The sequence below is a fragment of the Primulina tabacum genome, chromosome 1 (genome assembly GCF_025594145.1).
Source record: "Primulina tabacum isolate GXHZ01 chromosome 1, ASM2559414v2, whole genome shotgun sequence".
Taxonomy (NCBI): domain Eukaryota; kingdom Viridiplantae; phylum Streptophyta; class Magnoliopsida; order Lamiales; family Gesneriaceae; genus Primulina; species Primulina tabacum.
The window spans coordinates 4,110,532-4,125,144 of record NC_134550.1 but is presented as its reverse complement, the minus strand read 5'-3'; the positions used below and the strand labels follow the sequence as shown (position 1 = coordinate 4,125,144).

The following is a 14,613-nucleotide window of genomic DNA, read 5'->3' as shown; positions in this document are numbered from 1 at the left end:
AAATAATTTACAAAATAATTAATCAGTTTTAGAAGAGTCATTTTGAATATTTTCGGCTCAGTTTAGAAACAAATTCAATATAATTTTTTGTGTTCAGTTCGCTCGAGAACGTTCCAAGAACTGAGCTATTACAACTCTAAAATTTTTATGAGATGTTTATTTGCTCTCTTTAAACAATTCATTAATCCCGATAGTATAGAAATGAAATAAGTAACTAGATTTAAAAAAAATGAAATATTTTTTTGATCAAGGTAAAACATTATAGATATTCACAAAAAATTGTGAATCCACCAGTGAGATACACACGAAAAACATGCAGAATCATCATTAGGACCATCATACTTGCCGACCATCGATGAACTAATCGGATTAACCAAACAGAGTTAGTTTATGTCATTATGTATTGAACAGAGGCAAAAGCTTCAGTAACGATCGGACGATGTAAAAAGTCATAGCAACTCTCGTAGCTACTTGTACTAAAAAACAAGTAAGCGTAATTCCCCCTAAAAATTAAAATATATTGACATGGGGAGAAACATATTTACTAGTTATATCATTCGCAACCACCTGAATTGTATGATCGATTCAGATTATATGAAATATTGATTGGTTATCGATGAATAAAATAAAGTAATGATTCTATACGTTCTCCGAATCGATAATTAATTATAAAGATATTTCAATATCTCACAATCAAATATTTAAGTATGTCGTGAGACGATATTACAGATCTTTATTCGTGAGATGAGTCAACTCTCCCATATTTACAATAAAAGAGACATTTTTTGCAAGAATTTTTTCGATAACCCCTACCACAAAGAGATAATCATTTCCAAGGTCGGCCTCATTAGATCCAAGTTGAAAGAGATAAATTGAACAAGTATGATCGTCCCCTGTTGAGATGTATTCTTAAACCAAAATTGAGCTTATCTGCTAAAAACTAAGGTAGAACGATTTATGAATGTCTTCGCTGAGAGCTTGATTTTACCAAAGATGACGATAACTTGAACTCTTAATCATTTACGGATCTTTTTTTATTTTGTGCCGAAACTATTTATAAAGCACACATTGATTCCATTTTTTTCATTAAGTCTAGGTAGAGACCAAAGATCTTGATATATCTATCACTTTCCATAAATGACTCAAATAAAAGATATTTCTCATAAAATTGAATCATGAGACTTTTTGTCTCATAAAAGTTTTTGTAAAAATTTAAATACTTTTTTGTATGGAAAAGAAAAGAATTTTTTTTTTTGGGAAAGGAATATTTTTGGGATGTATTTAATCTTGGTGAAAATTGAAATGAGGGGGAATTCTAAAATAGGCAAAGGTCGAATAAGATTAGACTTGGTCAAGAAATGAGCCACAATTGTTTCCCTAAGCTTTTAAACGCACTGAAGTCAGCTCGCAACCTAATTGGCCTCGCCACCCTCACCACCGCCGCCGCCGCTACCACTCCGAAGATCACCGCCATGGAAAGCGATCTCAAGACTCTGAAAACACGCCTCTGCATCATTGGTAGCGGCCCCGCTGCTCACACTGCCGCGATTTACGCCGCCCGAGCTGAGCTCAAACCTATTCTCTTCGAAGGCTGGATGGCCAACGACATCGCTCCCGGAGGTCAGCTCACCACAACCTCAGAAGTGGAGAATTTCCCGGGTTTTCCTGATGGGCTTGGGGGTGGTGATCTCATGGAACGCTGCCGAGCCCAATCCCTCCGCTTCGGCACTCAAATATTCACCGAAACTGTCTTTAAGGTGGATTTATCAGCCTCGCCATTCAAAATTTTTACTGATTCGAAGACTGTTCTAGCTGATTCGGTCGTTGTGGCCACCGGTGCGGTTGCGAAACGCCTCAACTTCCCAGGTTCCGATACCTTTTGGAACCGGGGAATATCCGCCTGCGCTGTTTGTGATGGGGCAGCCCCTATATTTCGTAATAAACCCCTTGCGGTCATTGGTGGAGGGGACTCGGCTATGGAAGAAGCCAATTTTTTGACCAAATATGGTTCTAAGGTTTACATTATACATAGAAGAAATGAATTTAGGGCGTCAAAGATAATGCAAAGCAGAGCATTATCAAATCCAAAAATCGAAGTGTTGTGGAATTCGTCAGTGGCTGAGGCATATGGGGATAGGACGTTGGGAGGTTTGAAGGTGAAGAATGTGGGGAGTGGGGAGGTTTCGAATTTGAGTGTTTCGGGTTTGTTTTTTGCAATTGGGCATGAACCTGCGACCAAGTTCTTGGACGGGCAACTGGAATTGGATTCGGATGGGTATGTGATCACGAAGCCCGGCACCACACTAACCAGTGTTAAAGGGGTTTTTGCTGCTGGTGATGTTCAGGACAAGAAATACAGACAGGCCGTCACTGCTGCTGGCACCGGTCAGTCAATATGTAGTATTACTTTGCGTCATTTGTTTTTATTTTACTGTTATGAATTTATGATCCATGGTGATTCTTGACGTATATGTTTTGTTGTGTTAATTGTGTTTGTACGATTAGAATTTGTATTCTATCTATTGGTTATTTTATGATGTGTGAAATCCGAATTGAAAAACATCTAAATAGATAAACAAGCAAATTGAAGAAAGCAATAATTGGATTGATGTTTTGTGGTTTATATTATATTTTCGTAAATCACCCATGAGTGAAGTTTGTCCAAAGAAAGGCATGTTGAAAAAAAAGTTTATATTTGTAGATCCTTTTGAAAGTTCAACAACATGAATTAGCTTTTTTGGCAGGTAAAATGAGAAAATGCTAGGATATTAGTGGCAAGTTCTTGTAAAATTGTGATTTCTTGAAGTTGATAGGTACACCAGTGAAAATGTCCAATTTTTGGGGATGTTTGCTGTGGTGAACAATATCTCATTGAAATTCCTTTCTTGTATGGGTTTATGAGTCTTGGTTAGTTGATTTGAAAGCTTTTAAATGCCTTCCTTGTAAAGATGTGTGAAGTTTTGGTTGGTTAGGTTTCAAAGGAAAGAACAAGAGGACCTGGATAATAGGATTTCTGTAATCAGACTTGTATTTCTTTGTGTGAGGTATTTCCTCAAGTAAAGAATAATGATGAAAGTGAACGAGTTTAGGATTATTTCTCAGAGAATCCATTGGGCTCCAAACTTGAATTGGATTGTCCCTGATGCTCTAAAAGAACCTCGATGAATCGACTCGTGTAATTTACATTTACTTGGTCTTTATTGTTCTGTGAATACTTACACTTCAGTTTTATTCTACCAGCACTAGTTAAAAACCAAGACTTGTCTCTCATGATATGCTTGAACAGATGATAATCCTTAAAAATATGTGCTGTTTATTCCTTTGACTCGACTTAGTTATATAAAACAAGTAGAACTTGCTGTATAGAGATGAAAATTTGGTAGAAAATTAAAATAAGAAACGTTAGAATCTGGGAATTTTATGTCACGCTCTCTTCACAAGGGGTAGTTAAATTGATAAAGAAACACTTCCTATGTTGAAGCATCTTCGACATGATTAACTTCATGAACATTGTAAGTGGGGTATGAAAATCTTTTGATCAACTTCATGAACATTGTAAGTGGGGTATGAAAATCTATCGATTAACTTCATGAACATTTTAAGTAGGGTATGTAGCATCTCCGGGGTATGAAATCTATTGAGAGGAGAAAAATGTTGAAATATGACACGGAGGAACTGTGGAAGTGATATGTTCTATTTCTGTACAATAACTTCCAATATCAGGGATGTGATCACCCACTTATTTACCCATAAGGAACGTAAAGAAGATTTTCTTTCCATATTTGACGAATATTCATCAACGTCCAATCGATTTAAACTATAATTTCTTTCTGCTACATTTATACAGGTTGCATGGCAGCTTTAGATGCGGAACATTACCTTCAGGAGACTGGTTCTCAAGAGGGTAAGAGTGATTGAATACTGAAGTCAGTTGCATGCAGCTCTAAATTTATTTCTCTGATTGATATAAAAGAAGGAAAATTGGGATTGATATTTGTTATTATCACTGTTCATTCAAAATGTTGATTGATACCGAACGGTTTTCATGATATTATAAAATGGATTATGTTGTCTACTCTTTGATGATAAGTGGCTGTGGGATTGTACTCTCTTGAGGATTAATCAATTCCTACGTATAAAGTTCGTCCGATGCGCTTTATACGCATATGTATTGTGTTATTATTTTAAGATGTATGTTTGATATTAGGATCATTTTGGATGCAGAAGTAAATTCTGGACGAGAAATAATTTTATTAATTATTTATAAGCGTCTTATTTTTTAACAAAAACAATTTAATATTTGAATACAATAGTAAAAAAGCCACTTTTGTACAATTTTCTGCTTTGCATACTAAGTTTATTGATTCTGTTGTGCAAATGAATGGGCTTGGTGTGGCAGTTCTTGGCAGGTCCATTTCCAGGATCTGAGCAACTTTTGGGGCATCTACATCACTATGGAGAGTTGTTTCTTTCTTAAAAAAAATTATAGATACATGTAATAAGTCTATTCCCACAATGATTTAAAATAATACTAGAATTAATTAACAACGGATTCCTCCGACAATTTGATTAATTATTTTCGTATAAAAAAGCACAAAGAAAATAGTTATTGTAGGAAGCAACTTTGCAGTCACAATACAATGTCCATGATCTAAGTGACGGTGTTTTTGTTCATTGTTTATAAAAATATATTTTTTCCCATTTTTTAAGGAACAAAAATAGTTGTGTATGTTTGATTGAAATTTACATTAATAAGTGATGAAAAATTTTTATTCGCCTTTTCAAATAAATATAAATACGTGCGAAATTATATTTTATTTCCATAACTTTATTTTTTTTAAATCTTTTTTAGGCGCTATTTGTTTTTGTTTTTGTTTTTTTTTTCAATTTTGTTAATCAGAAATTTTTTTAAAGAGTAACAATCTTCTCGTTTATTCTAAAATGTTAATACAGATATAAAATTATAATAATTATAGAAGTAAGGACGAAGTTAGACATATTTCTTTGTGGGGTGAAACTAAAATTTTCAAAATAATTAGTGAATTAAAAGGTAAATTGATGGTTGATGACACAGGCGCCATATTCAAGTTTAACAAGCCAAATCCAACAAGCCTCTGGAATCATAGCACATAACTAGAATAATAATTCATCAAAATTCAAACTCTGGTACATCTCAAAGTGTTGCACCGGAAAATATTCCGAAGTATTTGTTTAATCACAGAACTCTTGTAAGACGATCTCATGTGTCAATTTTGTGAGACATATATTCTATTTGGGTCACAAATGAAAAATATTAATTTTTATGTCAAAAATATTATTTTTTTTTATAGAAAATATGAGTATGTTTGACTTCTCATAAAAGAAATAATACAACAGCCGAAAGAACTAATCTAATTCACATCTTTTCTCGTCTTCTTGGCTTTGAGGACTCCGAGGACAGCCACAAACTTTGATATAATCACAAAGAATTACAAAAATACTAGACTTGAAGAACTAGAAACTCCCCTCACCAAGAAGAGAAATTAATGTATTTTAGAAGAGAATCCAGATAAGTGATCTAATCAATTCGATTTATCTAAGTTCAGAGAAGATCAAAATTCTCATAACGTAGTATTGTTTTAAGAGTAATCAAATACCGTTTTGATGTTTCATCAAAGGATCTTACAAGATAGATCCTTGCATTAGATCAAAGAAGACTAAACTTTGAACCCATCTCACATTATAGACTTCAACACTTGATTTTTCTAAGTGTTCAAGATTATATTAGAGAAGAAGACTTGATGGTTGATCGTGCTTATTTAGTTATTAACAATGTCTTTTAGACATCGAAGTTGGTATCTTTATCAAGTGATATCCTGACACGTAGACCCCAACGATGTATCTTGTCGAGATCATACAAATAAGTAATGTATTCGTTTGTTAACTGATGATAAGTGTGTGTGTGCATATATGTGTGTTTGTTTGCAAGTGATAGAGAGGGAAATTATTAACATATAATTATATATATATATATATATATATATAAATACATATGAGTTTTGATATGATGAACTTCTATTGTGAAAAACTAAGTCGACGGAAGGTTTCCACTCTCTCACATAAATATATAGTAGTGAATCGATACACGCATTGTGTGTTTGTACAATACTTTTTATAATTCATTTGGTTTATATTTAAACGAGGATCAAAATATAATTATAAGAAATAGTGGAGGACTACACTGCAATTTTGATATATGAATTAAAAAATAAATAGAAAAAAAGAAAGGAATAAAAAACAATCTAAGAAAGGATTAAACCTACAATTTGATGTCTAATAAACAAAGAGTCTATCTGTTGAACTACATGTGATTTACATTAAAGTTTTATGGTATACAGAGATGTATGACATTGTCACGTGAGAATGGAGGCCTAAATAGGTAGCAGTATCACGTGGGGAGCAAGGGTTACAGCTTGATCCAAAGCCATAAAGCTTGGCCCGTTAAAGAGAGAACGGTTATAGCGTGAGTAGCAGTGCCAGCTGGTTCGGGTTGGACACGTGTGATTTGCCCCGACCCAACACTCACACCTCGATTCATTTATTCCACACAACCTGGCAACTCTCGAGTATACTTTTGTGAGTGACTGACTTATTACAAGGACTTATTTTTTATTACTATTATTACAGGATTTCGAGAAAAAAACGTTATAAATTTTAGATAATGTACCAAAAATAATCCAAGTCAAACTACAATTCCATCTGAAAATATTATAAAATATGGAAAAGTTAAATAACGATTTGTTAAATTAATAAAATAATTGTAAAATATTTTATATATTAATTGGACAACAAAACATATTTTTTTTAATATTAGTTGGTAGTTGAGTCAATTATCTAGAATGTTTCACAGTAGCAAACTAAAAATATTTTTACATAAATAAATTTTTTTTATGAAAAAACTTAAAATACTTTTAAAGCTACTTTTAAAAACTAAAGAGAATAATTAATATCGACCAAAATACAAATTAAATATTTATTGTTGATTCCTATAACGTTATCCATCTTGAGTCTCGACTCTTAATTAAGTATAAAGAGTAGGTCTTTTGTGAGACGGTCTGACGAATTTTATTTGTGAGACGAATCAATCTTACCAATATTCACAATAAAAAATAATATTCTTAGCATAAAAAATATTATTTTTTCATGGATGATCCAAATAAGAAATCCGTCTCACAAAATACGACCTGTGAGACCGTCTCACACAAGTTTTTGTCAAATATAAATCTGAAATTTTTACTAAAATATTGATTATAAATCTCCTGCTTATGAAATTTTCAATCTAATTATCTGAATCAATTCATTTTCATCTTATTATATATTTTATCATATTTATTGTAATATTTTTATAATTTATTTAACTGACTAGTTTGTATAAATTTATGGATTTATTTTGCTTTTAAACATAATTTTACTTTCATTTTAAAAACAAATAATTATATATAGTCAATGTTATTTACACTCTGATTTTTTATACTCACACTCTACTTATATATGTATAATATAAAATTTATTAATAGAATGAAGTGTATCTAACATAAAATAAAGTATTAATACTATCATGGAAAAAAAAAACAGCGTTGGTAATCTTTTCGATTTTGAAAATTTATGATGTCAATTTTAGTTTTCGTCTGTATGTTTCTTTCCATTTAATCATTCTTCCAACTTGATGTTGATGTAACATTCACATGACACTGACGTATACAATGTTGCATAAGTATTCCCATCGTAAAATGTACAATGTCATGTGATTTGTTTAGTCAGTACAAGACCTACAATAACATCCATCATGTAACAAAATCAGATATGGGACATGAAGTGGAGGAATATAGCTTCCTTATAATATTTGTCATGCTTTGCTGACGATGGAGAGAGGCTCGTTTATTGTGACCATTATATTAGAAGGAGATGATCATGGTTTAGAATTGGGGATTTCACATTCTTTGCTCCCAAACTATTTTCATGATTACTAATGATGGTTCATATTAGAAGACAGATCGACACATGATATTTCTGTTTTTCTTTTATATTAAAAAGATTGTAGAATCGAGAGTTTGCATTTTCGCCCCCAGTTATAAATTATAGTGAAACAATAGACGCTCGATCATAATATTGATATCAGAGTCAATGTTACATGTTAGGAGAGCGATTGACACGTGACACTTGGACTGTTTTACGATTTAAAATATTGAATTTGGACATTTACCTCAAGTTATAACTCTTGCTCAACGACAAATTCTCAATCATACATATTTCTATTTAATTAGAATTAGAATTAAGATACATGGAAATGGGCATCTTAGACAAACAACGCTTAACTTTATTATTATCGTGTTGATTGTGCATGAATGAAAGTATTAATGAGATGAGTGACTTCTTAGAAAGTTCTTGTGCTTTCAAACTGGTAATGTTGCGTTATTTGATCTAGTTGGCTATGTGAGCTATAAAAGAGTGACATTAGATCTTAACGAGTAATAATGTCTCTGCTTGAGACATGACTGATGGTAGAGAAATGATAAGAATGGTCTCTAAGGAATACGAGACACCACTAGCAGATAGACACGCATCTTCTTAGACTCATGGGCCTAACAACCCGACATACGAGCATCCAAGTAGGTGTAATCTGCGTTGTCTCGAGTATAATGAAATAAAGTTACGTCATGACTAATAGATATATCTTTTGACCTAGTGATGATCGTTTGATCCTAACAATTACAATGATCTCAGATGTCTATATTATATGCTAGTAATTCAAGCTTATTACAAAAAAACTCCGACTCCACAAAATCAAGCGTTTAGCCTTCTCTCCTGGAAACTCATCATCTTTTACTCTTATTAATCCTAGTACCTGGAACACATCGAAAATACAGACATATTTCAGAGAGGGCAAGTTGCCAACTTGACAATCACAAATACCAGACATTTCATAACCATAGTTTCAAAGAGCAGGTCTCTTGTGAGACGGTTTCACGAATCTTTATCTGTGAGACGGGTCAACCCTACCGATATTCACATTCACAATAAAAAGTAACACTCTTTATAATGGATGACCCAAATAAAAGATTTGTCTCACAAAATACGATCCGTGAGACCGTCTCACACAAGTTTTTGCCAGTTTCAAAATGGTTGAGATATACACAATATTCGATGGCTTTAAATGGAATGGAAGATGGACGTGTTAGATGATATTTTTGGCTTACACGACCTCCAATTATCTAATTTTAATTTGATTATGTGATGTCCATTTGAACCCCACATATCAAAATCAATTTTGAATTTTGCATTAGAGCAATAGCTAACCATCCCATTATAGTGGAAGAACTTCCTATTATTACTAAAAATCATTTAGTTATTAAGTGGCTATATTTTAAGACAAAAACTTATATGAGACAGTCTTACGGGTCGTTTTTTGTGAGACGAGTCTTTTATTTGAGTCATCCATGAAAAATATTACTTTTTATGCTAAGAGTATTACTTTTTATTATGAATATCGGTATGGTTAACCCGTCTCACAGATAAAAATTCGTGAGATCGTCTCACAAGAGACCTACTCATATTTTAATTATGTAAATACATTCTGAAAAGGTAATAATCTAAAACCTGAACTTATATGTCATATAATATTAAAATCTTAAGTTTGGAGTAGAATCTCATGTTCGATACCAAACTATAACAAATTCTTCCCCTAACTGAAAATAAAGATGATATCATTTATGATTTGAACATAAAATTCGAATAAAAACATAGTCCAATCTTTTTATAAAAGATAAACCAATTCTGTATGTCTACTCAGCATCGAGGAAAATGTACTAGGGTGTATGTGTGACTCGTTTAGATCCATTAAATCAACTAGTATTAAATACCTTATTACCTCTATAATCAAATGCTTCAATTTGCTGTAAGAGAAGTAATTTAGCTAGAAGCCTATTTTTTTCGAGAAGGTCAAAAATTATGTCCCAAAAGGAAATAATATATCCTCGTATCAAATGATCAATGATTCAGACTGCACCGACAGTTTTCCTCCTGCCTACTATAGGCTCGGGCCTAACACTCGGTGAGGACCATTTAAGGAGGGTGACTTCAAGAAAACATATATCAATGGGACCCAAAAGTCATAAACCTAGAAAATACATTATTTATGAGGCTAGGTCCATCCAAAAATTCAATTTTTGATTAGACTAAATTTCTTGTGAGACGATTTCACGAATCTTTATCAGTGAGACGGGTCAATCTTACCGATATTTACAATAAAAAATAATATTTTTCATGAATGATCAAATTAAGATATCTGTCTCACAAAATACTATCTGTTAGATCGTCTCACAAAAATTTTTATCTTTTGGATTAATAGACATGTTTATTAATCAAAATTTGAATTTTTGGATGGAACTAGCTTCATAAACATATTGTTTATTAAAGGGACCACTCCAAATGATCAACTATGTAATTGGAATTTTATATCCCACAAAAATTGACATGTTATATTAATTATTTTGATAAGGTGACATTTGTGTGAGTATGTGAGAAGAGCACAAATAATATTAATCAGAAGAAAAATAAAAATAGATTTTATATTTTAAAGATTAAACTGCTCAATACCTTTCTTGAAATATTAATTGCATTTCCTAATATGGTTCAAAGTCTTTTTCTTGAAGATGATAAAATATGAAAAAGTGAGCAGTTCTTGTTGATAAACCCCATCGACTGATCTGTTTGGATCAAATTTCCAATTATCCACCAATTTTTCTTGCTCTTTTTTTCCTCCTTTTTTCTCTCTATATTTGTCGGAATTTTCTTGTAGCTGGATAGTAGATTTCGCATTCAAATTTCTTCGGATTTGATGCGCCATTTCGTTGAATCGCTGTAACAGGTTGGTAGAGTACGTGTTAATTGTTTTTTTTTTGCGTGATTGGTGTTTTGCTTATATAATTGCATTAATCCGCATCGTTGAATTGTGTTTCTGTTGTTTTTTTTCAACCCTAAGAACCAAGCAAATTCGAATACGGACACCTATCAGTCGTTTCTCTAACAGGGTTTGCTTGGAAAGCGAAATTGAATTTTGTTTTACTATGTTGAATACTAGTGTAGAAAGAAGAACTTTTCAATTTCTGTGGGCGATTCCTTGGTTTCGGTATTATTATATTTGTGCTTCAGCGTATATTTGATAAATTCCAGGAGACAGGATAAAGTTGAAGAAAAATGACGATGGGTCCGCCCACGACAACTGTTGACGACGTGGTGGAAGAGATAATGAGAATCCATAGATCATTACCGGCCAGTCCGGGAATAGAAGAGGTTGAAGCAGCGAGAACTTTGATTCAGAATGTGGAGAGGGAAGATCAGTTGAGATTGGAGGGTATCGCAAAGCAAATCAAGGGAAAAGATGTCCCACAAGAATTGTTCGATATCTTGCTGGAGATGCAGCGAAATATGGTCCATTTCCAGAGCAAGGACATTAAGAGGGAGGCTCTGAAACTGTTGAATCTAGAGGGTGTACACTTAGTTTTTGGTGATTTGATTCAGAGAGCTACCAAATGCTTGCCTATGAGTTCAGGTTCTCAATCTAGAGATTCGAGCGATGTGTCGTTGGCTACCACAGCTTCTTTCTCCACCAACAGTTTGAATTCTCCATTGGCAACGGTCACTTCATCATCTTCTTCGAGTTTCTATAATGAGAAGGAGAGCGTGAAGGCTGCGCAGGTGTTGTTTGCTAAAGATGATAGTTATTTGAAAAAACCGAATACGGCCTCTCGTGTAAGCGGAAGTGAGGGAATTTGGGCCAGGAATCGAGCTTTTGATGTATCGAATGTGCCACAATATGTAGATTCCACTCTCAAACAAGGTAAGATCGACTATATTTATTCAGTCGGTAATTTTGCTATCAATATCCTGTTTTTGATGTTGGAACAATTGATATGTTACAGGACAAGAGGGGGAAAAACTCGGTCTTATAAAGTTAGCCAGTCTTATTCAAGTGTTGGTGAAGAAAGGAACTAGAGAGCTGATTCTGCAGGGAAAATTATCAGATCAAGTTGAGTGGATTCCTGATTCGATAGGGAAGCTTTCGATTTTGATCACATTGGATTTATCAGAAAATAGGATTGCAGGATTACCAGAATCTATAGGGGGGCTATCCTCATTAAAAACATTGGATTTGCATGGAAATAGAATTTGTGAACTACATGAATCCATCGGGGATTTGCTTTCCCTTGTTAGTCTTGATTTGAGAGGAAACCAGTTAAAATCACTGCCTTCGACTGTTACCAGATTAGTTAATTTGCAAGATCTTGATTTGAGCTCTAATGCTATCTCTGTGCTTCCAGACATAATTGGATCGCTGGTCAGTCTCAAAAGATTGAATGTCGAAACTAACGATATCGAGGAAATCCCACATACAATTGGCCAATGTACTTCACTCATGGAGCTTCGTGCCGACTACAACCGGCTTAAAGCCCTCCCTGAAGCAGTAGGACGAATTGAAACTTTGGAGATTCTAACCTTGCGGTACAATAACATTAAACAGTTTCCCACGACTATGGCATCTTTGTCAAGCTTAAGAGAGCTCAATGCTAGTTTCAACGAGCTTGAATATGTCCCTGAGAGTTTGTGCCTTGCTACAACTCTGATGAGGTTGAACATAAGCAACAACTTTGCTGACTTGCAATCTCTGCCAAGATCCATTGGAAACCTTGAAATGCTAGAGGAGTTGGACATGAGCAATAACCAAATAAGAGTCCTTCCAGACTCATTTAGAATGCTATCTCAGCTGCGTGTCTTGAATGTTGAGGGAAATCCTCTGTTGGAGCCGCCAAGAAAAGTAATCGAGGAAGGAGCTCAGGTTATCCGACTCTGTTTTCATATTTGTATTTTCCTTTTAAATTATTGTTTTACTAAATATGATTCTTTTTTTTTTCTTTTTCATGTCAGGCTGTTGTTCAATACATGGCCAACCTTTATGCACAGAAGGATGTCAAGTCACAGCCGACCAAGCAAAAGAAATCGTGGGCTCAGTTGTGCTTCTTTTCGACATCTAACAAACGTAAACGCGATAGTGTGGGCTATGCTAATGGTTAACATGGAGCACCTTGGAAAAACCAAATTGAACTTCTTGGGTATAGCCATTTCTCATGTTGATGGATTTCTCCAATAGTGTTTATAGTATAGACAGTTGGCTAAATGCAATGTATCATGACGACTAAGATTCCCTTTATCATCTCCTATCAGACACGCTAAAATCAATATTATTAGAAGTATATTCACAAATTTGGTCGAGCGGGAGCAATTTCTTTTGAACTGGTTTCGATCTTTGATATCACCATCGTTTTAAGTTACTCATTCTGAGTACGATCAAAGTAACTGTTTGTTGGGCTAACCCTCGCTTTTTTCTGTGTCATACAGCAAACCGATGATTTTTGGGCGACTAGTTCTCATTGAATTCAAATGCCTTGGCGCAGAAAGCAACCTTTTCAGATATGCTCTGATCCTTGCTTTCGAAAATTTGTAGATTCATGATTCATCATTGGTTTTTAAAAAAATTCGCCACCAACTGTATGTTGTCACTCGCATTTTTCAGATCTAGTATGAGATATGAAATCTTCCACTGTCGTCAATTAGCTTTGCGGTCCATGTGTCTTCTTTGTTGATTGATTTTTTCAAATATTGCAGCTTACATATGATCAATAGAACCTTAATTCCAATTCGTATTGTTCTTACCATGATCGAATATTAAACACCTTGATGATTAATTGTGCGTAGTTTGTTTTGGGATTTTCTTGTTTTGATGACGATGTACGTGAAAATTGAAATTTGCCTGCAAGTTAACCTATATTGGTTTTGGTCCTCTGATTGATCCGAAATTCAATATCAGTGCAATAATTTGGCTTTTTCTTTTTGTTTTTAATGACTTTGGTCCTTTTTTTAATAGAAGTGTTGATATGATGCCATGTTAGTAATGCAACATTGGGCATCAAATCAGCATGCCACCAAAGAATATTAAATATGCAAAAAATCTAAGTTATTCTATTAAGCCAGATTTATTTTGAGAGAATATTAATATATGCCATAAATTTAAGGAGCGTCTGTAAAAAATTATATTTGTAGAAAAACGATTAAATTTACAGATTGCGAAGGAGTGAGACATCAACAGTTGACAGTTCGAAAATAAAACTGAAAAATTGAAATTTTTTAAGGTTGAGTGTTTGAATTATTTATTTTAACGGTTGTTAGGTTGGATGAAACTAAGGTTAGCATAAAAATTTATAAATTTTTATGTATATCCACTCAAACACCAAAAAAAAAATACATATAAATACAAAACATATAATAAAAACTCATTGACTAAAAATATTAGTAAAAAAAAATTTAATAATAATAATAATAATAAGGAAATAACCAAAAGATACTTAAAAAATTAATGTTAACTCGAGAATATAAACATTAAGATATATAAACACACTACGACTTCAATCTCTTAAACAAACACTTTTTGGCCATTTGATTTGTGCCATTTGATCGTTATCAATTGATCAATTTTGTATTAACATCACTTAATTAAGACTTCGAAAAACAACTTTAGCT

The 14,613-nt window shown here is 33.4% G+C and overlaps 2 protein-coding genes across 3 annotated transcripts; both read left to right on the top strand.

Annotated features, from left to right (window-relative positions):
- Positions 1-1,328: 1,328 nt before the first annotated feature.
- LOC142527053 (thioredoxin reductase NTRB) lies at positions 1,329-4,075 on the top strand. The gene is made up of 2 exons (XM_075631790.1): positions 1,329-2,385; positions 3,848-4,075. The coding sequence occupies exons 1-2, from the start codon at positions 1,359-1,361 to the stop codon at positions 3,916-3,918; spliced, it is 1,098 nt and encodes a 365-aa protein (XP_075487905.1). The 5' UTR covers positions 1,329-1,358; the 3' UTR covers positions 3,919-4,075.
- A 6,573-nt stretch (positions 4,076-10,648) lies between these two features.
- On the top strand, positions 10,649-13,741 carry LOC142526926 (uncharacterized). 2 transcript variants are annotated; one of them, XM_075631707.1, is made up of 5 exons: positions 10,649-10,906; positions 11,219-11,878; positions 11,961-12,874; positions 12,964-13,148; positions 13,435-13,741. In XM_075631707.1, exons 2-4 carry the CDS (start codon positions 11,236-11,238, stop codon positions 13,108-13,110), a joined length of 1,704 nt encoding a protein of 567 aa, XP_075487822.1. In that variant the 5' UTR covers positions 10,649-10,906; positions 11,219-11,235; the 3' UTR covers positions 13,111-13,148; positions 13,435-13,741. The 2 variants fall into 2 exon arrangements, with proteins under 2 accessions (XP_075487822.1, XP_075487748.1); XM_075631633.1 differs by having other exon boundaries at positions 10,650-10,906; positions 11,212-11,878.
- Positions 13,742-14,613: the final 872 nt, after the last annotated feature.

Coding starts and splice junctions, on each gene's coding strand:
- LOC142527053 (XM_075631790.1), top strand. CDS start 1,359: ATGAGCCACAATTGTTTCCCTAAGCTTTTAAACGCACTGAAGTCAGCT. Junction 2,386..3,847: donor CGTCACTGCTGCTGGCACCG/GTCAGTCAATAT, acceptor ACATTTATACAG/GTTGCATGGCAGCTTTAGAT.
- LOC142526926 (XM_075631707.1), top strand. CDS start 11,236: ATGACGATGGGTCCGCCCACGACAACTGTTGACGACGTGGTGGAAGAG. Junction 11,879..11,960: donor AGATTCCACTCTCAAACAAG/GTAAGATCGACT, acceptor GATATGTTACAG/GACAAGAGGGGGAAAAACTC. Junction 12,875..12,963: donor TAATCGAGGAAGGAGCTCAG/GTTATCCGACTC, acceptor TTTTCATGTCAG/GCTGTTGTTCAATACATGGC.